A 25,945-nucleotide genomic window follows, 5' to 3' on the forward strand; every position below is an offset into this window, starting at 1 on the left:
GGGAAAGATGGAGGGCACAAGGAGAAGGGGACGACGGAGGACAAGATGGTGGGACAGTGTTCTCGAAGCTACCAGCATGAGTTTGACCAAACTGCGGGAGGCAGTGGAAGACAGGAGTGCCTGGCGTGCTCTGGTCCATGAGGCCACGAAGAGTCGGACACGACGAAACGACTCAACAACAACAAGCTTCAAACTTCATCCTTTGTTTGACCTATTTCCATGTAAAAGTGAGGGCCAAGATTTGCAATGATCACAAGCCCCAAATTCTCCCCACCCCAACAGAAGCCCATGCAACTTGAAAGCCTGTATTTAAAAATACACCGCAAGTTCTCTGCATTAACTTACCTTGCAGGACTAACGTACATTTTTACAGCGGATGTTTGCATGAAACAAGGTTCTCTGTTTTTAAGATTAAAAAATAATTAAAAATCCTAATTTCAGAACAGGCAGGAAAAGTCTTAGACCTTTCAAAGTACTGTGGTACCTCTAGTTGCGTTCACCTCAGGTTACGTATCCTTCGGGATACGTACATGGCAAACCCGGAAGTGTTTTTCTGGGTTTCGTCGCGCACGCATGCGCAAAAGCGCTAAACCGCACCGCACACATGTGCAGAAACAGCACCTTCTCTGCATCTTTTCGTAATCCTGTGTCGGAATTCGCACCAATGCCCTCCCCCTCCAGAAAGGCAAAGACTTAGAAAAAAAAACCCAAGAGCTACAATCATCATAAACTTTTATTAATCACCTGCATCACTTACTTGCCAATGAGAGGACGTATTCTTTCGCCAGGAAACAGCAACTGGTGACGAACATTCACAAAACCCACCACAACAGCCCTGCCCTTCCCCAAGCGAGTCAGCACCACGGCCCACCCGTTGGGCAAGGGGTGGAAAACTATTTACAGAGCACAGAAAAGTGGGGGGCAATGGAAAAATTCAAAAAATCCAATTCTTCTCCCCTTATATAAAAAACAGCAAACACACACACACACACATACATACAGTTCCCAAGCACAAGACTCAGAACGACACACAGGTGCCCCAAAATCTTTCCCCTGCGTGGAGCTAGTGCTTCCGCTAGCCGGGCGAGAGAAGGAAAATGCTGGGTTTTTTTGGGACAGGAGAGATTCCTTACCCTCGTGCCTCCGACCCACAGAGGCACAGTGACAATTCTGCCCTGACCCAACATCTCTCCTTCAGAGCATGCAGAAAATTCAGTCCCTACGGCAACACCCAGCTCCGTCCTCTCAAAAAACACACATTCAAACGTCCCCTCGCACGACGCACGTTCTCTCTTTGGTACAAAAGCGCCACACGTAGAAACATATAAACACGGCGACGTTCATGGACCGAGGGCACCTGTGTCACGCCAGAGGTCCCGTACCCTCGCAGCCCTGTGGCAGTATCAAGCGTTGGCGTTGGGCCGCCTCGCAAACCCTGGCAGGCACGAGGAAGGGGGCCGAGGCTACGGGGGGGCCTGGGGCTTCTCCTCCGCCCCGGCGCCCGGGGAGCACCACCACAGCTGGAGAGAGTTGTCACCGTGGTCTTGGTGGCGAGCGGACGGCCTTCTCCCTTTCTCCTGGTCGTCGTCCTCGCTGTCCCACAGGTCGGGGAATTTGCGCTGGCCAGAAGCCATGGCCAGAAGGGGCAGGCTGGGGTGGAGGCTAAGAGAAGGAGGCAAAAAGTCAGGGGGGGGGTCAGGCTTCAGGGAACCAGGTCCCCCTCCCTCGCGGCTGGGAAAACAAGAAGTTCTCACCATGGTATTTTATTCCCTCCTTGCGAGAAGCTAAGCTACAGGGAACCAGGCAGAGGGCCTTCTCGGTGGTGGCACCCGCCCTGTGGAACGCCCTCCCACCAGATCTCAAAGAGATAAACAACTACCTGACATTCAGAAGACATCTGAAGGCAGCCCTGTTCAGGGAACTTTTTAATGTGTGACATTTTAATGTATTTTTAATCTTTGTTGGAAGCCGCCCAGAGTGGCTGGGGAAACCCAGCCAGATGGGCGGGTTACAAATAATAAATTATTATTATTATTATTATTATTAAGATCTTTTTGAGTTCATTGTATATTATATGCCAAAATTATCTTATCTTCACGCAGTCCTACCACATGTGCATAAAGGTTCTGTTCTCCTACTCTCAATGCCTGCCTGGTTCTGGGAGAAGTGAGGGATCTGGAATGCTTTCTAAAGACGCCGTCTGTCAGCTGTCTCTCCCCTGGTGATTCTTCTCCTTCTTCCTCCTGCTCCCCTCCCAATATTTCCCAGCTTCTCCCCTCTGCAGCCTCTGAATAATAATAATAATAATAATAATAATAATAATAATAATAATAATAATAATAATAATAATTTTTATTTATACCCCGCCCTTCCTGGCCAGAGCCGGGCTCAGGGTGGCTAACACCAGTAAAATCACAATAAAAACATAATAGGGAGGGGGGGGAACCAATTTAAAATACAGGTTAAAATGCAATTTAAAATGCAGCCTCATTTTAATAGTAGCCCATAGATCAAAACCATAAGGGGAGGGAAACATAAGGGTCAGACTGAGTCCAAACCAAAGGCCAGGCGGAACAGCTCCGTCTTGCAGGCCCTGCGGAAAGATGTCAAGTCCCGCAGGGCCCTAGTCTCTTGGGACAGAGCGTTCCACCAAGTCAGGGCCAGTACTGAAAAGGCCCTGGCCCTAGTGGAGACCAGTCTAACCACCTTGTGACCTGGGACCTCCAAGATGTTTTTGTTTGAAGACCGTAAGGTCCTCCGCGGGGCGTACCAGGAGAAGCGGTCCCGTAGGTACGAGGGTCCTAGGCCGCATAGGGCTTTAAAGGTCAAAACCAGCACCTTAAACCTGACCCTGTACTCCACCGGAAGCCAGTGCAGTTGGTAAAGCACTGGGTGAATGTGATCCCACGGCAAGGACCCCGTAAGGAGCCTCGCCGCAGCATTCTGCACCCGCTGGAGTTTCTGCAAATCACTGTTCTAAATCTATACTGTCTCCCTCTTCTCAGGAAGTGCAAGGGGGGGCGGTCCCCACCATTCCCCTTCAGTCCAGTCCCTGACATCGGGTGGGCAAGTAAGGGTGAGGGGAGTGCCACCCACCCACCCTCAGTGCCAGTCCATCAACAGGCCTCAGGAGGAAGGGCTGACAGATTTGGGCATGAAGTACTGTTTTTGGGGGACAGGGAGCAGGTGGGTGTGGGGGATTCCCTGGTCCTGAATGGGGTAACTGTGCCCCTGAAGGACCAGGTGCGCAGCCTGGGAGTCATTTTGGACTCACAGCTGTCCATGGAGGCGCAGGTCAATTCTGTATCCAGGGCAGCTATCTACCAGCTCCACCTGGTACGCAGGCTGAGACCCTACCTGCCGGCGGACTGTCTCGCCAGAGTAGCGCATGCTCTGGTTATCTCCTGCTTGGACTACTGCAATGCGCTCTATGTGGGGCTACCTTTGAAGGTGACCTGGAAACTGCAATTAATCCAGAATGCGGCAGCTAGACTGGAGACTGGGAGCGGCCGCCGAGACCACATAACACCGGTCTTGAAACACCTACACTGGCTCCCAGGACGTTTCTGAGCACAATTCAAAGTGTTGGTGATGACCTTTAAAGTCCTAAATGGCCTCAAAGGCCCAGTAGACCTGAAGGAGCATCTCCACCCCCATCGTTCTGCCCAGACACTGAGGTCCAGCTCCGAGGGCCTTCTGGCAGTTCCCTCATTGCGAGAAGTGAGGCTACAGGGAACCAGGCAGAGGGCCTTTTCGGTAGTGGCACCCTCCCTGTGGAACGCCCTCCCACCAGATGTCAAAGACATAAACAACTACCTGACATTCAGAAGACATCTGAAGGCAGCCCTGTTCAGGGAAGTTTTTAATGTGTAACGCTGTACTGTTTTTAACACTTGATTGGGAGCCGCCCAGAGTGGCTGGGGAAACTCAGCCAGATGGGCGGGGTATAAATAATAAATTATTATTATTATTATTATTAGCCTGGGGAAGAAGAAACCGAGAGAAGAGATGAGGGCCATCTTCAAATATCTGCAATAATCCTAAAACCCCGTTTCCACCTCTGAATCAAGGGCAGGGCCTCAACACCTCCCCCAATAAGTACCTGATCCCGTTGATGCAGTCACTCAAAGCCTGGAACTGCAAGGTGGGCTCCAGAAGGGGGTGAGCCGGGTTGTTGCTGCTGCTGGGGCCCCGAGCCGTGTCCCAGACGCTGACCAGTCCTTCTGTGTCGCCGCTCAGGAGAAATCTCCCACTCCTGCGGAGGAAAAATAGTAAATAATAATAATAGATTTTTTATTTATATCCCACCCTTCCCGGTTCAGAAAACCGGGCTCAGGGCGGCTAACAACAAATTTAAAACACTTGAGCGATGCAACAACAAAAACAGCATAAAATACCGTATAAAACGCGAATAACAATAAATTCAGAATTCAAAAATCAATTTAGGGGGGAAATCCATCCAATAAGCATTAGATGATCACCAGGGCTAGCTGGCTGAATTGGTCCTATTTGGGCCAGCGAGGAGACCAGGGGAGAGTTAGCTGTGGGATCCCAGAGCGGGTAATCTTCAAAAAAAGGGGAGGGGAGGAAGGGGAATAAAAGATCAGGCTGAATTCAAATTAAAGGCCAGGCAGAATAGCTCTGTCTTACAGCCCCTGTCTTTCGTTGTTGTTGTTGTTGTTTTCCTGTATTATTTAAACAAAAATAAATAAACAAAGAAAAGGATATCATCTTGTAGGGGGAGAAGGGTGGACTCACGGATCTAAGTCGAAATACAGCCTCTGGTTGGTGGCAACTGTCCGGGACACAGAAAACAGGACCTCGCCTGGCTGTCGAAGGTCCCAGCAGAGGATCTCAGTGTCCTGGAAAATAAAGGCAACAGCAAGCCCCCATCACAGGCCGCTTCCCCCAGGCCGGCCTTCCCCAAGGTGGTGCCCCCTCCAGCTGGTTTTGGTCTGTGCTGGTTGGGGCTGATGGGATCGATAGACAAAAACAGCTTGGGAGCACCGGGTTGGGGAATGCTGCCCCAGACTTCGAGGGAGATGGGGGAACCTGAAGTCTCACTCCTTTTCCCCCACGTATTCCCAGGAAAGAGAGGATAAAGTCCACACTTGCCAGAAATAACTGAAGGCTGGGCGAATGAAGCATTTTGCGTGGGTGTTAAACTGTGGAACTCACTCCCACAGGACAGCCAACCCGGATGGCTTTAAGAGGATTAGGCAAGTTCATAGAGTAGAGGACTGATTTATGGGCTACTTTTAAAATGAGGCTGCATTTAAAATTGCATTTTAACCTGTATTTTAAATTGGGTTTTTTCCTATTATGTTTTTATTGTAATATTACTGGTGTTAGCCGCCCTGAGCCCGGCTCTGGCCGGGGAGGGCGGGGTATAAATAAAATTGCAGCAGCTTAGACTGGCGACTGGGAGCGGTCGCCGAGACCACATAACAACGGTCTTGAAAGACCAACACTGGCTCCCAGGACGTTTCCGAGCACAATTCAAAGTGTTGGTGCTGACCTTGAAAGCCCCAAATGGCCTCGAAGGCCCAGTATACCTGAAGGAGCGTCTCCACCCCCATTGTCCAGCCCGGGCACTGAGGTCCAGCACCGAGGGCCTTCTGGCGGTTCCCGCACTGCAAGAAGTGAGGTTGCAGGGAACCAGGCAGAGGGCCTTCTTGGTGGTGGCGCCCGCCCTGTGGAACGCCCTCCCGTCAGATGTGAAGGAAATAAGCAGCTATCTTATCTTTAAAAGACATCTGAAGGCAGCCCTGTTTAGGGAAGTTTTTAATGTTTGATGTTTTACACTGATACCTCAGGTTACTGACGCTTCAGGTTACAGACTCCGCTAACCCAGAAATAGTACCTCAGGTTAAGAACTTTGCTTCAGGATGAGAACAGAAATCGCGCGGCGGCGGCAGGAGGCCCCATTAGCTAAAGTGGTACCGCAGGTTAAGAACAGACCTCCAGAACGAATTACCTAAGTTCTTAACCCGAGGTCCCACTGTATTGTGTTTTTAATATCCTGTTGGGAGCAGCTCAGAGTGGCTGGGGAGGCCCGGCCAGATGGACAGGGTTACAAGTAATAAATTATTATTATTATTTATTATTATTACCATTAGTCACTGTGAGAACAGGAAGCTGGACTCAATGGGTTCTTAAGGGCCCGGCCCACAATGCCCCTCGCGCCTGCGCCCAGCCCTCAGCTTCCCCCCCACAGGTAAGCTCTCACCTTGCGCCCCCCGGTGAAGAGGTGGAAGCCGTCCGGGGAGAAGAGGGCATGGGTGACGCCCCCCTGGTGCCCGTGTAGCATGGTGAGGGGGTCGCCCTCTGCTTGGGAGTAGAGGCCCACCGTCTTGGAGTACGAGGTGCAGGCGTAGATGGGCTGCGTCGGGCTGAAGGCAATGCAGGAAATTATCCCGCTCTGGCCCTGCTTCTTCACTGGGGGACCGGAGAGGGGAGAGGTTAGAGGAGAGAAAGGGCTTCTTTGCGCAGCGTTAACCTGCGGAACTCCCTCCCACAGGAGACAGCGGTGGCCACCGGCTTGGATGGTTTCAAAAGAGGACTGGACAAATTCAAAGAGGGCTATCGAGGGCTGCTAGCCTTCATGGCCGGAGGCAGAGATGCTTCTGGATCCTGGTTGCTGGGGCGGGAAGGGGCTTTTGCGCTCGGATCCTGCTCGTTGGGTTTCCCACAGGCTGGTCGCACTGCGAGAACAGGATGCCGGGACTAGGTGAGCCGTCGGCCTGATCCAACAGGCTGCTCTTGTGCTCAGGAGAGCAGGGACAGATGCAGGACGCAGCAGGGCCTTTTCTGCAACTGCCCCCAAGGTTATGGGACAACTTTCCAGAGGAGGCGCATCAACACTGTTATAAGAATTTTAAGGTCTCAAATATAAATGTTCATAAATGTACAAGGCAAACGCATACGTAAGTATAGAAACCACGTGTCTGAAATAGTATCGGAGAGCAATCCTGAAGCCATTTTGACTCTCAGTGTATTTCTCTGCAAGGAGGGAGGAAATAGAGAAAGCCTTCCCATTGTCTTTTGCTTGCAAATCCTGCCTTAAGGGCGTATTTGTGTAGGAATAGGGCGAGCCTGTGACCTGGAGTCAGGAACTGAAGTATTATCCATCACAAAAGAATGGCCAGGCTGCCCAGGTAAAGCAATCAGTGACCATTATCAGGTCTCCTGGCAGACAGGATTTCTGCTTCCTCCTTCTGTGATGTATGTATGATGCTTTGGGGGGTGGTCTTGGGCTACAGGGTGGGCAATTTCAAAAGTCTATATAGAAGCTTGTTCTGGGTTCTCTCCTCCCTCCTGCACGCAGTGAGTGGGGGACCCTGTTGCAACAGTTTAATAAAGATCAGGCTTACTAGCCGATTTGCTTCTCAATATACTCTGGTCGGAGTCTGTTATTTTCTCCAACCGATAGGGAACCCACTTAAGGGCTCTGTATGGGCTCCAGAATACCCCATAAGGGAAAGGGAGCAGTTTTTTTCTTATAACAACACCAACACGCAATTGTTAGGCTTCCCAGAGCGGTGCAACAGTCGTTTACCTCATTTAAAAAGACACACATCTGATCTGAGCCAAGGTTTCTAAGCTTATGGGGGACGCGGGTGGCGCTGTGGGTTAAACTACAGAGCCTAGGACTTGCCGATCAGAAGGTCGGCGGTTCGAATCCCTGCAATGATGGGGTGAGCTCCCGTTGCTCAGTCCCTGCTCCTCCCAACCTAGCAGTTCGAAAGCACACCATTACAAGTAGATAAATAGGTACCACTCCAACGGGAAGGTAAACGGTGTTTCCGTGCGCTGCTCTGGTTCGCCAGAAGCGGCTTAGTCCTTAGCCCTCAGCCCCAAATCACCCGAGAAGGGGAGATGTTGCTTTGCCCAGAAACTCCCCCGGATGGATCTGAGGCCGACTCACCGAGGGTGGGCCTGTTTTCGCACATGCGCCCGGGCCGCGACGTGTCAAACACCCTCACGATCTTGTCGAAGCCGCAGAAGAGCTGTGAGCCGTCCGGGGTGAAGCACAAGGAGTGGGCAGCTGTCAGCTCATCCTGGCGAGAAAATGGGAGGGTCAGCGGGAACCAACTCCAGAAGAATAGTAATAATAATAATTTTTATTTATACCCCGCCCTCCCCAGCCAAGACCGGTCTCAGGGCGGCTAACACCAAATATAAAAACAATTGATTAGAATACAGCTTAAAAAACAAGATTAAAATACAACATTAAAATGCAGCCTCCTTTCAGCAGAACTCAATCAAAAACCTTTTTGGGGATAAAAACATCAAGTCATCATCAAGGCCAACTATCCAGACTGGTCCTGCGTGGGCCAGAAAAAAGCCAGGGAAGTCCCCAAATAGGAGTTCCATCACAGAAGGAGAAAGGAAAAAGGAAAGAGGGGAAGGAGATCAAGTTGATTCCAAACCAAAGGCCAGGTGGAACAACTCTGTCTTACAGGCCCTGCGGAAAGAAATCAGATCCCGCAGGGCCCTGGTCTCATGAGGCAGAGCGTTCCACCAGGCCGGGGCCAGTGTTGAAAAGGCCCTGGCTCTGGTTGAGGCTAATCTGACTTCTTTAGGGCCCGGGACCTCTAGGGTGTTGCTATTGCCCACACCACGTCTGCCGGGCAAAGCCGGCGACACCCCCCCCACCCCCCGGGCACATGCTCACCAGGTGATTGTAGGGTCGAAAGGTGGCGCGCAGGTCTCCGTAGAAAGCATCCCATATGTGGATGGGGTTGTCCCGGCTGCTGCTGGCGACACTGCAAGGGGCAGAGAAGCAGAAGGAGGGCCAGTGAGGGGCAGCCGGGGGGCCGGGTGAGCTGGAAAGGAAGGGGCAGGCAAAAGGGTGGGCAGTGCTCACTCACTTCCCAGTGCCACCTTGCACTTGGGCATAAATGCCAAAGACAAACCCTGGATGAGCCCTGGCAAATTCGTGGAGGAGGGGGCTAGTGATGGCGGCTGTGCCCTGCCTCTGCAACTGGAGGGAGCGATGCTTCTGAATTAACAGTGAGGGGGGAGTGTGCTCTTGCAGTGGGGGGGGGGGGTCCTGCTCGGAGGTTTAACACCTGATCCCACTGTAAACGGTTCGCTTTGAGAGCCATTGTTATCTGCGATGGTTGCTGTCGTATTATCATGGGGGAGCCGAATGACGTCCACAAATTTATCCGGGCAGCCGATTTTTGGGAGGACAGTCCACAAGGCATCACGATCTACAGTACAAGACAGAAGTACTGTTTTGGGGGGACAGGGGGAGCTGGTGTAGAGGACTCCCTGGTCCTGAATGGGGCAACTGTGCCCCTGAAGGACCAGGTGCGCAGCCTGGGAGTCATTTTGGACTCACCGCTGTCCATGGAGGCACAGGTCAGTTCTATGTCCAGGGCAGCTGTCTACCAGCTCCATCTGGTACGCAGGATGAGACCCTCCCTGTCCGCAGACTGTCTTGCCAGAGTGGTGCATGCTCTAGTTATCTCCCGCTTGGACTACTGCAATGCGCTCTATGTGGGGCTACCTTGGAAGGTGACAGAAACTACAACTAATCCAGAATGCGGCAGCTAGACTGGTGATTGGGGGTGGCCGCTGAGACCACATAACACCAGTCTTGAAAGACCTACATTGGCTCCCAGTACGTTTCCGAGCACAATTCAAAGTGTTGGTGCTGACCTTGAAAGCCCTAAACGGCCTCAAAGGCCCAGTAGACCTGAAGGAGCGTCTCCACCCCCATCATTCAGCCCGGACACTGAGGTCCAGCTCCGAGGGCCTTCTGGCGGTTCCCTTACTGCGAGAAGCCAAGTTACAGGGAACCAGGCAGAAGGCCTTCTCGGTGGTGGCGCCCGCCCTGTGGAACGCCCTCCCACCAGATGTCAAAGAGATAAACAACTACCTGACATTTAGAAGACATCTGAAGGCAGCCCTGTTCAGGGAAGTTTTTAATGTGTGACATTTTAATGTATTTTTAATCTTTGTTGGAAGTCACCCAGAGTGGGTGGGGAACAAATAATAAATTATTAGTATTATTACAGTGTCGAAAGCCTTAGTCAAGTCAATAAGCGCCATATACAGAGGTTGGTTTTGCTCTCTGCATGTTTCTCGGAGCTGTCGAGCAGTGAAAATCACATCCACTGTCCCCCTAGAAGGCCGAAAACCATTTTCAGAAAGGGTCAACTCAGATATTTTTAAGAGACGGTTTGCTAAGATCCTTGCAAGAATTTTGCTGGCCGCAGCTAATAAGGGAGATCTCCCACTGGGGCATGTGGTTGGCAGCTGCAAGAACAGGACGAGGAGTGGGCCACTGTCTGCAGGCAATGGCTTCCACCTGCCTTGCCTGCCCCCCGCCCCCCACCCTGGGAGCCATTCCCAGACCGTGACTTTGAGAACAGCAGAGGCAGTTGAGAGGAGAATAAAAGGATAGTTTTTTTGTTTTGTTTTGAAAATAATTTTATAAGTTGTGTGTGTTTGTTTCTTAAATTTAATCCTTTTACATCCTTTTGTATGATTTGCGGTATTTTATGCATTGTGATTTGCTGCTATTTTAATAGATTATAGATGAGTAATTATTTATTGCAACTGATAAGTGCAAACTGTCTAATTATTACCCGCCCACCTGTCAAACCACAAGGGCAAGGCAGGAGACGTACAGATTCCAGCTCCCTTTCCAAAGCCCCACCTTTCTAATTAGGCGGTGGTTAATTTCAATTCAGTTAATTTAATTTAATTAAGGCAGCGTTCAATTATTTCAGCAATTGGCTTTTCCGGACGCCTCTCCTGGGGCTGTTCAAAGCTTGAGCCTCTTCCTGCTACTTGGCAAAATGTTTTCTTTCTTTTTTATTCCCACCAGCAACTGGGGAAGAAGAGGAAGGCGGGGGGGGGGGAAGAGGGGAAAGATGGATTTACAAACAAGTCTGCGGGTCGGAGGAGTTCATCAGCGGGAACCAGCAGTAATCGTAGACGGTGTCTCCTTCGGCCATGCGCAAGACGGGACTCTGGTGTGAGAGAGAGAGAGAGAGAGAAATGAGCACCCTGTCTGGAGCAGAGATCGCAAGCAAGGTTGCCACCTTTGCAGAAATATTTCCTGCGTTAGTCTAGGAGACTGGCCCCCACCCAGTCTTTCCTGCCCCCACACTCTTTGGCGTCCCACACAAAGGAAGATTCGCACCTGGGAAAGCGACGCGAGGTCTTTCCCAGAATCCTCCTCTGTTCTGCGCTCTAGGGAAGAGCAAGGCTGGCAAGACCTTTCGCAGCTCCACAAAATCCCTTTCTGAGGCAAGGAGACCAGAACCGTATTCCAAACAAAGTGTTTTGTTTTTGTTTCAACTATTTATCTTGTGCTTTTATCCTGAGTTTTTATCCTGTGAACCGCCTCGAGATCTTCAGATGGAGGGTGGTATATTATTATTATTATTAATAATAATAATGATGATGATGATGATGATGATGATGTGATATGGTAATCTTTATTGTCATTGTCCCATACAGAACAACGAAATTGAAAAAATCTACATCACACATTCAAAAACCAACAAGCCTGCTATCCCAGCCTGGTTAACCCCCTAAAAACTCTGATACCCCATAATTAAATACAATATACTCCCATAGAGACTACCTTACACTGCGTTTAAAACCAAAATCACATTTGGATAGAAACTGTTTCTCAGGCGGCTAGTCCTAGTCTTTATAACCCTGGACCTTCTTCCAGAAGGCAGAAGCTGAAAGAGATCATTTCCGGGGTGCGCACTATCCTGCGCTATCTCTGCAGCTTTCTTGTGACACCTGGAAGCACAGATTTGATCCAAGGTGGGAAGAGTGCGCCCAATTATTCTCTCCGCACTCTTTACAACCCTGGACAGCGTTGTTTTTTCCCTGACTGTGCAGCTCCCAAACCACACACACAGACCATAAGTTAACACACTCTCCACAGTACAATGGTAAAATGCCATCAACAGGTCCTTTGAGAGATTATTTTTCCGGAGGATTCTCAGAAAATATAACCTCTGCTGTGCTCTCTTCATCAGGTCTTTACTGTTTTCTCCTCAGGTTAGGTCATCTCTCAACTTCATTCCCAGAAATCGAAACATCGAGACTTGTTCCACACACTTCCTAATAATAATAATAATAATAATAATAATAATAATAATTTGTGTAACACTATCAGTAGTTTTGTTTCCAGTTCCTTCCCTCATGGTCACAGAATCTGCCTTATTTTCACAGCTTGCACCCTGCTGCATTCTGGGTCTATGTCTTCATTGAATGATCTGCTACCTGCCCGAGGCCTCATTCCCGGCCAATCATGCCAGTTCAGACCCATGGATGTTAGGAATATTCCTGCCCCTGCACGCACCGCTTTGCACCTGTTTTCGCTGAACTGCCTATGTCCCTTTACCACGCCATTTGCTAACTTTGGAGAGGTCCTTTCGGAGCTCAACCCCATCTCGTTTTGAGGACCCTGAACCATTTAGCATCGCCGGCAAACTCTGGAATCTCACCGCTCACCCCCCATGTGTAACCCACTGTTAGAATTCCTGCTCCATGACTGCAGTCATGGGATTTTTGTCTTTCACATGACGGTATATGTTTTGACTCCACAAAGTGGGAAGTGACGGAAACAGGATGTTTGTGTTACTGTGAAGTGGAACTGTTCTGCCCGGACACTGAGGTCCAGCTCCGAGGGCCTTCTGGCGGTTCCCTCGCTGCGAGAAGCCAAGTTACAGGGAACCAGGCAGAGGGCCTTCTTGGTAGTGGCGCCCGCCCTGTGGAACGCCCTCCCATCAGATGTCAAAGAGAAAAATAACTACCAAACTTTTAGAAGACGTCTAAAGGCAGCCCTGTTTAGGGAAGCTTTTAATGTTTAATAGGTTACTGTACTTTAGTGTTTTGTTGGAAGCCACCCAGAGTGGCTGGGGAAACCCAGCCAGATGGGCGGGGTATAAATGATAAATTATTATTATTATTTGTTATTTCTCTTTGCTGTCTGCTGCTAGAGAGAGGGAGCCATGTTGCAGTGCCCCGTGTGTGTTTATATGTAAATAAACTAGATTAGCCAAAATGCTGAGTTGCTGAGGTCTGTCACACAAGATGAACAGACTCTGTGGATCCCTAAGTGTGCTGATGTCGGTTGGCATCGGTCGCTGTGATGTTCGGGCTGAATAAAGCTTTTGAAGCTCCCGAACAATCGACCAGGAGGGAGAGAACATGCCAGTCGGGCATGTGTCTCTGCCAGGGTCCTACTCGAGTGTAGGGATGAGCTTCTGACACCTACAGCCCCTCCAGGTATTTCTGGGGCTGCAATTCCCCATCGCCACCACACTGCCCCCCAGCATGGCCAATGGTTTGGGATGATGGGAAGGGGAGTCTAGCAACTTTGGGAGGGCCAGAGGCCCCCTGATTTCTGCCACAGGAGAATTTGCCTCTTCCCCTCCCGACGCAAACATGCGCTGGCAGGCAGGCAAGATGCACACTCGGCACTCATTCCACTACCAACCATTTCAGAGATGGTCCCCCATTCCTCCGCGTACAGCTCGGCAGGGAGGTTGTAGATCCGCAGGGTGTTGTCAGCACTGTTGGTGAGCAGGCAAGTCCCGTCCGGAGCCCTGGGGAGAGAGGTGGGAAGGGGCACACTGTTGGTGAGCAGAGTGGCAACTTGTTCCCTTGTCTGTCCAGACCAGGGGTCAGCAAACTTTTTCAGCAGGGGGCCAGTCCACTGTCCCTCAGACCTTGTGGGGGGCCGGACTATATTTTTTTGGTGGGGGAAATGAACTAATTCCTATGCCCCACAAATAACCCAGAGATGCATTTTAAATAAAAGCACACATTCTACTCACGTCGAAACACCAGGCAGGCCCCACAAATAACCCAGAGTTGCATTTTAAATAAAAGGACACATTCTACTCATGTAAAAACATGCTGATTCCCAGGTCATCTGTGGGCTGGATTTAGAAGGCAATTGGGCTGGATCTGGCCCCCGGGCCTTAGTTTGCCTACCCATGGTCCAGACTATGATAGGCCACGGGGCCCATACAATCGTTTTGAGGCTCAGGGAAGCCAAGTTATACAGCAAGGGGGGAAAGAGATAACACACAACCCGTCTCCCCAAATATGATTACCCCATCCCCATCTTTCCCTGCCCCCCTTCCAAAGGAACGGCCCATTGCTGTCCATCAAGTGTTTCCAAACTCGGGAACATTCTTTCATATGTGGTGGACCTGTAAAAGGGTATTGGAAAATAATTCATAATGAATGGAAAAAACCGTTTTAAAGTACCTTTCCAAAAAACAAACAAACAAACAAAAAACCAGAGTCTTTTTTGTTGGGGATAATTCAGATGGAAATTCCCAGGTGTCAAAAAAGGTTATTTATGTATGCCACTACTGCGGCCTGTGTTTTGTTAGCCCAAAAATGGAAAACAAGCGAGGTCTCAACCAAAGAAGAACGGCAACTTAAACTGATGGAATATTCAGTGTTTGCGGACCTAACATATAGAATAAGAGATCAAGAAGAACGTATGTTTAAAGAAGATTGGAAAATGTTTGTTGAATATATGGGGAGAAATTGTGTACACTTGAAAAACGTCGGCAGCATTAAAATAAAATCAACAATGTAAATAAGTTTTGATGGATGTAATAATGGAATACTGAATGCTTTGTTGTTGTTTAGTCGTTTAGTCGTGTCCGCCTCTTCGTGACCCCCTGGACCAGAGCACGCCAGGCACTCCTGTCTTCCACTGCCTCCCACAGTTTGGTCAAACTCATGCTGGTAGCTTCAAGAACACTGTCCCACCATCTCGTCCTCCGTCCTCCCCTTCTCCTTGTGCCCTCCATCTTTCCCAACATCAGGGAGTCTTCTCTTCTCATGAGGTGGCCAAAGTCTTGGAGCCTCAGCTTCAGGATCTGTCCTTCCAGTGAGCACTCAGGGCTGATTTCCTTCAGAAATGCTTTAGTTTATGTAAAACATGCAGGGATTTATGATATACAAAACGAACCACGGAAAGCGAAGAGGGGAAATCACTGATATTTTGAGGATGTTTAAATGAGTATTCTAAATTGTAAAATTAATAAAAATTATTTTTAAAAAGAGTTCTCAAACTCTACTCAAGAAGAGAAGTCAAAGACCAACAAGACAACAAGTTATTAGAAGGAAGGGGCCTTTTCATAAGCTGTGAAAGGGTTAAAGAAAACACCACAAGAAGAGACCGCTGGATCAGGCCCATCGCCCATTTAGTCATAGAATCATAGAATCATAGAGTTGGAAGAGACCACAAGGGCCATCGAGTCCAACCCCCTGCCAAGCAGGAAACACCATCAGAGCACTCCTGACACATGGTTGTCAAGCCTCTGCTTAAAGACCTCCAAAGCAGGAGACTCCACCACACTCCTTGGCAGCAAATTCCACTGTCAAACAGCTCTTACTGTCAGGAAGTTCTTCCTAATGTTTAGGTGGAATCTTCTTTCTTGTAGTTTGGATCCATTGCTCCGTGTCCGCTTCTCTGGAGCAGCAGAAAACAACCTTTCTCCCTCCTCTATGTGACATCCTTTTATATATTTGAACATGGCTATCATATCACCCCTTAACCTCCTCTTCTCCAGGCTAAACATGCCCAGCTCCCTTAGCCGTTCCTCATAAGGCATCGTTTCCAGGCCTTTGACCATTTTGGTTGCCCTCCTCTGGACACGTTCCAGTTTGTCAGTGTCCTTCTTGAATTGTGGTGCCCAGAACTGGACACAGTACTCCAGGTGAGGTCTGACCAGAGCAGAATACAGTGGCACTATTACTTCCCTTGATCTAGATGCTATACTCCTATTGATGCAGCCCAGAATTGCATTGGCTTTTTTAGCTGCCGCGTCACACTGCTGGCTCATGTCAAGTTTGTGGTCAACCAGTGTCCTGTTCTCACAGTGAGCAACTGGATGCCTGCAGGAAAACTTCAAACGAGATCTGAGCATGAGAGCAGCAATCCCCTCCTGTGGTTTCCAGAAACTAGGAGCATCGCTGCCTCTGACTGGGGAGACAGAGCACAGCCATCCCAACTAGGAGCCATCGATAGCCCTCTCCCCCTCCATGAATTTGTCCAGACCTTTTAAAGCCCATCACAGGCTCCTGTGGAAGGGAGTCCCACAGTTCAACTATAGTTCAGCTTCCCCAACCCCATCCCCACTAATTCCCCTGGCGTACCACCCATTATTCCATCATGCAGCACAAAACCTCCAGCTGAAAACCTGGCAAACCAAAGGCTTATATCATCTAATAGGTAAAGGGACCCCTGACCATTAGGTCCAGTTGTGACTGACTCTGGGGTTGCAGCGCTCATCTCGCTTTACTGGCCGAGGGAGCCGGTGTACAGCTTCCGGGAGGTCATGTGGCCAGCAGGACTAAGCCGCTTCTGGCGAACCAGAGCAGCACACAGAAACGCCGTTCACCTTCCCGCCGGAGCGGTACCTATTTATTTACTTGCACTTTGACGTGCTTTCAAACTGCTAGGTTGGCAGGAACAGGGACCGAGCGACGGGAGCTCACCCAGTTGCAGGGATTCGAACCGCCGACCTTCTGATCGGCAAGCCTTAGGCTCTGTGGTTTAACCCACAGCGCCACCCACGTCTATATCATCTTATAGACTTCTATAATAGACTTCTATAAAAATAACAAACCTTTGTCAACACAAGAAATTCAAGACAAACTAGAAGACACCCAAATGTCCTGGTTAACACATCACCAATTACATGCCCTCTTAAACAATCCAGTACAGTGGTGCCTCGCAAGACGAAATTAATCCGTTCCGCGAGTCTCTTCGTCTTGTGGTTTTTTCGTCTTGCGAAGCACGGCTATTAGCGGCTTAGCGGCTATTAACGGCTTAGCGGCTATTAACGGCTTAGCGGCTTTAAGAAAAAGGAAACAAACTCGCAAGAACTCGCAAGACATTTTGTCTTGCGAAGCAAGCCCATAGGGAAATTTGTCTTGCGAAACGACTCAAAAAACGGAAAACTCTTTCGTCTAGCGAGTTTTTCATCTTGCGAGGCATTCGTCTTGCGGGGCACCACTGTAGTAAAATCAGCAGCAGCTAGGCCCCTGACAACCTTCGAAAACCTCCTAACAATAAAGGGACATGATAAAGGGATGGTTTCCACAATATACAAAATAGTACTACAAAATCCCACAAACTCCCTAGACACAATCAAAATACAATGGGAGGATGACATAGGTTATGAGATTAACCCCACTCAATGGACCAGAATGTGGTCTAAACCCCCCTTTAAATCCATATCAACAAAAAGAAAAGAACTCACTCTGAAAATCACCTACAGGTGGTACCTAACACCAAGAAAACTAGCGCTAATACGCCCAGGAACCTCACCAAAATGCTGGAGAGGGTGCACCTCCACAGGCACATACCTCCACATGTGGTGGGAGTGTCCCAAAATCCAACTATTCTGGACAACTATAGTTCGGCTTCAACATTTGCCAGTGACGAAGGCGGAGAGTGAAGGGAGCAGCGCGTGTTTTTGCTCCTTACAAAAGCCAGGAAATCAGAAGAACTGGGTGGCAAGAAACGGAAATTCCGACTCGAACACCAGGAAAAACTTTCTGACTGTGAGAGCTGCTCAACAGTGAAAACGGTCTCCCTCCGGACGTTGTGGACTCTCCTTACTTGGGAGGTTTTTAAGCAGAGATTGGACGGCCATCGGTCAGGGGTTCTTCAGCTGTGATTCAGGGGGTTGGACTAGATGACCCTAGGGGTCCCTTCCAAGTCTACAGTTCTACGATTCCAGTCCACTCACCATTTGCAGCCTTTAAGGAAATTCTCCGGTATGTGGCTGTACTCCACCCAGGAGCCTGTCAGAGGTTTGGGGGCCTGCGAAAAATCGTAGGTCGGGAAGCTAGAAGGGGAAGGAAAAGGAAAGTCACGCTGCGCTGAGCCAGGAACACCCAGCCACCCCCTTACGAAGCTTGCTAACATCCCATTCCCCTCCCAGGATCCAGCCCGAAAGTAAGGGCAGGAGCTTCTATAGGAATACTGCAACAATAATAATAATAATAATAATAATAATAATAATAATAATAATAAAAAATTATTTATACCCTGCTCACCTGGCTGGGTTTCCCCAGTCACTCTGGGCAGCTCCCTAATCCCTATCCCTAATAATAATAACCCTATCCCTAACCCTAAATCCAATCCCTATCTCAAACCTCTACCCCTATTTCCAATAATAATAATAATAATAATAATAATAATAATAATAATAATAATAATAATAGAGGAGACCACCCCCTTCGCTCAGACACGCTGGGGCCTCACCCTCAGAAAGAGAACTCTGAAATCCAGCCTCCTTGCAATTTGTGGTGGATCAAAGTATTGATAAACACAGTGGAATAAGCAGTAAGTGCCTGGAGGTGGTTGGAGGATGGATGGCGGCTAACAGATTGAGGTTGAATCCTGACAAGACAGAAGTACTGTTTTGGGGGGACAGGGAGCAGGCGGGTGTGGGGGATTCCCTGGTCCTGAATGGGGTAACTGTGCCCCTGAAGGACCAGGTGCGCAGCCTGGGAGCCATTTTGGACTCACAGCTGTCCATGGAGGCGCAGGTCAGTTCTGTGTCCAGGGCAGCTGTCTACCAGCTCCATCTGGTGCGCAGGATGAGACCCTCCCTGCCCGCAGACTGTCTCACCAGAGTGGTGCATGCTCTAGTTATCTCCCACTTGGACTACTGCAACGCGCTCTACGTGGGGCTACCTTTGAAGGTGACCCGGAAACTGCAATTAATCCAGAATGCAGCAGCTGGACTGGTGACTGGGAGCGGTCGCCGGGACCACATAACACCTGAGAGATCTGCATTGGCTCCCAGTACGTTTCCGAGCACGATTCAAAGTGTTGGTGCTGACCTTTGAAGCCCTAAACGGCCTCAAAGGCCCAGTAGACCTGAAGGAGCGTCTCCATCGCCATCGTTCTGCCCGGGCACTGAGGTCCAGCACCGAGGGCGTTCTGGCAGTTCCCTCATTGCGAGAAGTGAGGTCACAGGGAACCAGACAGAGGGCCTTCTTGGTAGTGGCGCCCGCCTTGTGGAACGCCCTCCCATCAGATGTCAAAGAGGTAAACAGCTACCTGACATTCAGAAGACATCTGAAGGCAGCCCTGTTCAGGGAAGTTTTTAATATTTAACGCTGTACTGTTTTTAACACTTGATTGGGAGCCGCCCAGAGTGGCTGGGGAAACTCAGCCAGATGGGCGGGGTATAAATAATAAATTATTATTATTATTATTATTATTATTATTATTATTATTATTATTATTATTTAGTAAAAGTAAGTCTGAAGAGAACAGTGAATGAAAGGATGATGAAAGGGTTTCAACCTGCCTGTGAAGAAGAGTGAGGGATTTTTCTAGCACTGATAGATGAATCTATGGCCTTGTTTCCACTCAAGGCTGTACCTACGACGCTACTTTTGCTCTTCCGACAAGGCCGTTGCAACTCTGCTTACTGTGAGGCTTAATTTCTACGCATGTGTAAAGGCGATGGAATTCCTAAATGTGCGTAACTTAAAGGTCCGTGAAGCTGGCTTCTGTGGTCTCCCAGTAGCTGCTATTGTTCTGGCCTTATGCGTTAAACACCACAACTAGTGTGGCAAACTGAGTACAAGTAAACTGAAGTTAAGCATCCTGTTTGTAATGTTAAGGAGTGAGAGCCTGCAGGCCTTAACTGTGTAAATCCTTAAGTGATCTTGGATTATGCAACTGAACCTGCTTTTATTTGCACGGCCAGATTTATAACAGTGCAAAAAGAGCAAATACACTAGGGCTCATGCCTGCAAGAGGGCAAAGGCTAAGTTTACTTCTTTTTTCAAGTAAAACAAAGAAAGTTATGAAACAAAATGTGTAGGCACCTTTCTAAGCAATTTTGGTGAGATAAGCCACTCTGGCAGCTCATGCCTTTAAGTGTTTTTAGCCAATGCTGTGTTTAATAGTATAGCAATTGCATTTTAAAAAAGAAGCAGCTATTGTGATTATTGAGAGATGCTTTGAGCTCAACATTTGTTGTTGGGAAAGCGGAACACAAATATTAAATCAATAATTTAAAAAATCATCTTTCTATACCAGCTGTATACCAGCTGCACTGGCTCCTGGTGGAGTACAGGATCAGGTTTAAGGTGCTGGTTTTAACCTTTAAAGCCCTATACGGCCTAGGACCCTCGTACCTACGGGACCGCCTCTCCTGGTATGTCCCACAGAGGAACTTACAGTCTGCATACAAAAACATCCTGAAGGTCCCAGGCCACAGAGAGGTTAGGCTGGCCTCAACCAGAGCCAGGGCCTTTTCAGCCGTGGCCCCGATCTGGTGGAACGCTCTGTCCCAAGAGACGAGAGCCCTGCGGGACTTGACATCTTTCTGCAGGGCCTGCAAGACGGAGCTGTTCTGCCAGGCCTTTGGTCGGGGTTCAGTCTGACTCCCTCCCCTTTCATAAGAACTTGCATGAAAGTGGCCTCCCAATTTTTCTCACAGGCCCATATAAGTTCAGCACAAACAGTTGGGCCTGGGAAGCATTTAAGGTCCCCAACCCTAATCTGCAGGTTGCCATCTGATTGGATTTTATTCTGATCCTGATCTGATTTGAGGATGTATTTTAATTGATTGTCTGATTTTATGTTAATGTGTTATACATTTGATGTTAGCCGCTCTGAGCCCGGCTTCGGCTGGAGAGGGCGGGATATACCGTATTTTTTGCACCATAACACTCACTTTTTTCCTCCTAGAAAGTAAGGGGAAATGTCTGTGCGTGTTATGGAGGAAATGCCTACGGGTGGCATGCCTACGGATTTTCCTCCTCTAAAAACTACGTGCGTGTTATAGAGCGAAAAATACAGTAAATAAAATTTATTATTATTGTTATTATTTCCCCTTCCTGAACTGGGCAAAGGACCCATCCGAGCTGGACCTCCACCCATCTGCCTGGAAGGCAACACCTGACACTCACTAATACTCTCCTTCCTCTGCCAACATTTCTCCTCCATCAATCGCGTCTTCCTCCTTTTCTTCCTTGAGGTGATGCGCTGTCTCCCCGATCTCGGGTTCTTCCTTCGGGGATTTGGGCCCAGGAACTGCCTCCGCAGCAGCCCCCTCGTCTTCCTGGCCCCCATTTAGCCTTGGCACCTTTGCCGCAGGTCCAGAGATGGCCCCGGGGTCCACCTTGCTGTCGTCTGGCTGCTCCAGTTCCAGCACAACCTGATGGTCAAGGGGCGGCTCGGCATCCATCACACAAGCCTTGGAGTGTCTCCTTAAGCCCTGCTCCTAAGAGGCACCACCGCTACTACTACTACTAAGAGGACAGTGTTTATGTAAGCCAGACCACCAGAGAAAGCTTGAGTGTACCGCAGCACCGGGTGCTTCATTCATCCCAACGGAAGGAGATGGAGGTTGCCAAAAGGGAGGAAGGATTCTGCACGGAAAGGAAAAAGTTGCAAAATAAATAAGAATGCCCAGACCATAGCTGTCAACTTACAGATTTGAAAATAAGGGACCAGCAGCCAAAATAAGGAATCAGCAGCCAAAATAAGGGATTTTAGTCAACCAGCAGCCAAACGAAGCCTCAAGCGGTGGTTCCCACAGCGCAGCAACCCGGCAAAGGGGATGCAGCAAGGGAAACCACCGTCACCTCTCCGCTGGGAAGCGCTGAGCAAAGGCGAGTCCCCAGGCAACGCGGCCGATTTGATCGGCACAAGGCATGCAAGCTCCACCCCCCAGTCGTTCTCAGACTCCTTATTGGGTGAGCAACGCAGCCCAGCAACACAGCTGGAGCCTCCCTCCTCCCTGGCCGGCAGGGAGGGAGGGAGAGGAACTGCTTCCTTTGAAACCCGGGAAATTTAAGGGACATCATCAATAAGGGACAGCAGCAGGACACGGCACTGGGATAAGGGAGTTTCCTGCCAAATAAGGGACGCTTGACAGCTATAGCCCAGACTGATACCCAAACATTCCAGCCATCATTAGGACTGAACGTATTCTGCAGCAACCACAGAATACAGTAGCCTGCAGGTCTCAGCTTTTTTTCAAAAGTAACAAAACAAAATCAAGTTGCCAGTCCCCATGAAAGGGAACTGTTGAGTAGGATTTCCCATTGGCACAGGTGCCCTGCCGGGCATTGTAATTTTTTTTTACCCACCTCATGACTAAGAGAAACACAAGCACGTCCTCAGGGGAGTGAATCTGGGGGTGGGGAAAGTTTTTTTGGCGAGGGGTGGGAGTAGACTTCTAGCACTCCAGAATCAATTTGCTGCTGGGCCAAGCTCAAGGTGCTTTTTGTTATTTTATGTATAAAAATAATTATTAATAATAATAATTGTTTATTTATACCCCACCCTTCCCGGTTCAGAAAACCGGGCTCAGGGCAGATAACAACAGATTTAAAACACTTAATTGATGCAACAAAAAACAGCATAAAATACAGTATAAAACGTAATAATAAATTCAGAATTCAAAAATCAATTTAGGGGGGAAATCCATCCAATAAACATTAGATGATCACCAGGGCTAGCTGGATGAATTAGTCCTATTTGGGCCAGTGAGGAGACCAGGGGAGAATTAGCTGTGAATTAGCATATACCTCTATTCATAGAAAAAATACCAGAGCGGGTTACAAGATTTACACATAAAGCCAAACAAAAAACGTCAAAATCAGGAATCAGATAACTGTATTGTGGAAGATGTACTCTTAATTGCCGGAGTAAGACTGAAGGAACAGAATAGTTTCCTGCAGGTTTTTTTAAGTCACCGTGTGCTAAGTTTTAGTGTTTAAGCTACTTGGGGGTGGGGGAGACCAGCCTCCCTGTATTCCTGTTGCTCCCCAGGCCTACTGAGAGTGCTGAAAATAATAACTGCAAAGAAAGCCAGTGGTGGGCAAGTTGTTAAGAGTGCTGAACTAGGACCTAGGAGAGAGCAGGGTTCAAATTCCTCCACTCGAATACATGAAGCAGCTCACTGAATCACTGCCTCTCTCCTCCTAACTTACCCCAAGGTTGTTGTTGGGGATTAAATGACATGGAGAACCACATATTCCAAGCAGAAAAGCTGGATTATTCATTTCATAATATTAATTTTTCATCCTTCTGCTACATATGCTGTTTTAAATGTGCATTTTATATTAGACTTCCTTTAGTAATGTTTTCTTTTGAAATATTTATAATTTTTTGTTAACACTGCTGCGTTAAATGCGCCTTCTGTACTTGACCTCCTTTGTAATGTTTTTATGATAAGCTTTTTTGTTAACTTTGCTGTATTAAATGCACGTTCCGTACTTGACCTCCTTTGTTTAAGCTACTTGGGGGTGGGGGAGACCAGCCTCCCTGTACTCCTGTTGCACCCCAGGCCCACGGAGGGTGCTGTAAATAATAACTGCAAGGAAAGCCAGTGGTGGGCTAGTTGTTAAGAGTGCTGAACCAGGACCTAGGAGAGAGACCTGGGTTCAAATTCCCCCACTCAGCTACATGAAGCAGTTCACTGAATCACTGCCTCTCTCCTCCTAACTTACCCCACAGGGTTGTTGTTGGGGATTAAATGACATGGAGAACCACATATTCCGAGCTGAAAATCTGGAATATTATTTATTTCATAAAATTCATAATATTAATTTTTTGTTCTTCTGCTACACATGCTGTTTTAAATGTGCATTTTATATTAGACTTCCTTTAGTAATGTTTTCTTTTGAAACATTTATGATTTTTTTTTGTTAACACCGCTGCATTAAATGTGCCTTCTCTACTTGACCTCCTTTGTAATGTTTTTATGATAACCTTTTTTGTTAACTATGCTGCATGTTTTATTTTGAAATCTTTCAAGATAATATTTCAGTTTCCTGCTAATTATGTTGCTTCGAACACATACTTTATATTTGACTTTCTTCTGTGATGTTTCATTCTGGGCTGTTTTACATGGATTTTTTAATGTGGGCTTTGTGTTTTTATTTTGCATTTTTAATGCTCTGACCCACCCTGAGGCGGTATACAAATGAAATGAATAATAATGATGTATCGATTGTAATGAAAGAAACAAACCTCAAAGCCATTCACAAAAAGTGATAAAATCCGAGAAAGTGAAATGAACAAACCTCAAATTGCTTCACAAAAAGGAAGAGAAAAAAATTGTGGGAAGGAAAGATCACAGACGTACTTTAAAACATACGAAAGTGAAAACATTAAAGCAGATCAAGATTCACGCCAACTTTCCAAGCAGCTTTGTGTAAACGAGAATGTTTTGGGCTTTTTAAAAAAGAGAACAGCGAACTCTAGATGTCAACAGGCAGAGAGTTCCAAAGTACAGGTGCAATAGAAGAGAGGACGACGAAAATGATGGACTTTGCAGAAGTGGTGAAGCTGGCGGGAAAAAATCCAAAACCAGCACGATCAAGTATTCCAAAAAGATTGGAATAATTTATCCAGCATTTGAAAAAACATTGTAAGCCATTAACATCACCGGTAGGATTGCCTGAAGCCTTGTAATGAGAAATCATCTTCCTTTTCACGTTTATTAAAATCTTGAGGTACCTTGTAACGAGTTTAATTAAAATTAATTAAGAGTTTAATTAAAACGTATTAAATGCTATGATAAAAAGGTGAATTTTGGAAGCCACGAGGTGGGAGGGAAGGAAGTCGACAGGCTCTAGAGAGCCAGAAAGTGGAGAATAATGATGTGATTATATATTATAAAATGGAAAATTAATAAAAATTGTATTTTTAAAAAAACCAAATACAAAGTGCAGGCGCAATAAATAAAAGTAAATAAATTACCTATTTTAAGGGGAGGGTGGGGGGTGCAACCACAGAAAAAAGCCCCCAACCAATCTCCCCCCGCCCAGAGAACAGGAGCGCCCCTTTACCTCCCAGCAGCTCCCCAACAGCAACTCATGGGCAGGCACTGGAGGCGGCCATGACACCCCGCCGGCTCCGCCCACTCGCGTCTCGCGAGAGCTGGAAGGCTCGGGCTCCCTCTCGCGAGACGCTCCCCCCCATCCTACCCATAGAGATACGAAAGGCTGTTAGAGCGGCGCGCGGCGCCTCGGTGTTTGGAGGGGGAGGTTCCGGGTTTGCAACGGGGTGGGCGGGGTTGCGGGAATGGAACCCGCGAGTTTTGCCAGAGGCGTGTGAATGGGCAGTCGCGTGTCCGCGCTCCCCGTACCGAACAAAAAAGGTGGCAGGAGGAGGAGGGTGCCGGTGTTGGCCAAGGGCAATGCAAAATGGAAAAAGAGAAAATGAAGTCTGCGGCTAACAGGGTGGCTTACAACAACCTTGCAGTTGTGATAGGAATTTTGAGGTCTTAGATATATGGTAATATATATAATTATATTATATATATTATATAATTATACATATTATTATATATTATTATATATTATTATATATATCATTTTATATATTATATATATATATATATATATATATATATATATATATATATATGTAGGTTTTGGTGTCTTCGGGTGTCTTCCCGTGTAAGAGTTGGGGTGTCTAGGCGACGTTTCGACGAGGTCTCACTCGTCATCTTCAGGCTGGTGCTTTCGGCTTCTTGTTACTAGAACAGAGCTCTAGAACAAGAAGCCGAAAGCACCAGCCTGAAGATGACGAGTGAGACCTCGTCGAAACGTCGCCTAGACACCCCAACTCTTACACGGGAAGACACCCGAAGACACCAAAACCTACATTCCTGTACCCGTGAAAATCTACGAAAGCAAATATATATATATATATATATATATATATATATATATATATATATATATATATGCAGAATTTATCATGCGAAAGGCTGGGCTGGATGAATCCCTAGCCGGAATTAAGATTGCTGGAAGAAATATCAACAACCTCACATATGCAGATGACACAACCTTGATAGCAGAAAGTGAGGAGGAGAACCTTTTATTGAGGGTGAAAGAGGAGAGTGCAAAATATGGTCTGAAGCTCAACATCAAA

General features: G+C 47.9%; 1 protein-coding gene across 2 annotated transcripts; it reads right to left on the bottom strand.

Moving 5' to 3' along the window:
- Positions 1-715: 715 nt before the first annotated feature.
- WRAP53 (WD repeat containing antisense to TP53) lies at positions 716-24,942 on the bottom strand. Of its 2 annotated transcripts, none has more exons than XM_081167948.1 (11): positions 24,856-24,942; positions 20,962-21,423; positions 17,772-17,870; positions 13,484-13,592; positions 10,900-10,988; positions 8,678-8,768; positions 7,928-8,060; positions 6,230-6,438; positions 4,759-4,862; positions 4,103-4,255; positions 716-1,662 (listed from the first exon to the last, which is right to left on the bottom strand). In XM_081167948.1, the coding sequence occupies exons 2-11, from the start codon at positions 21,237-21,239 to the stop codon at positions 1,464-1,466; spliced, it is 1,464 nt and encodes a 487-aa protein (XP_081024074.1). In that variant the 5' UTR covers positions 21,240-21,423; positions 24,856-24,942; the 3' UTR covers positions 716-1,463. The 2 variants fall into 2 exon arrangements, with proteins under 2 accessions (XP_081024074.1, XP_081024075.1); XM_081167949.1 differs by having other exon boundaries at positions 24,767-24,910.
- Positions 24,943-25,945: the final 1,003 nt, after the last annotated feature.

Source organism: Podarcis bocagei (genome assembly GCF_964188305.1).
Source record: "Podarcis bocagei genome assembly, chromosome: 13".
NCBI lineage: Eukaryota > Metazoa > Chordata > Lepidosauria > Squamata > Lacertidae > Podarcis > Podarcis bocagei.

Bases quoted from the DNA above. Each gene is read 5' to 3' on its own strand.
- WRAP53 (XM_081167948.1), bottom strand. From the start codon at position 21,239: ATGGATGCCGAGCCGCCCCTTGACCATCAGGTTGTGCTGGAACTGGAG. The intron at 13,593-17,771 runs GTGAGTGGACTG...CTCTCTCCCCAG, and splicing joins TTCCTTAAAGGCTGCAAATG to GGCTCCGGACGGGACTTGCC. The intron at 1,663-4,102 runs GTACTTATTGGG...TCCTTCTCTTAG, and splicing joins GACTGCATCAACGGGATCAG to CCTCCACCCCAGCCTGCCCC.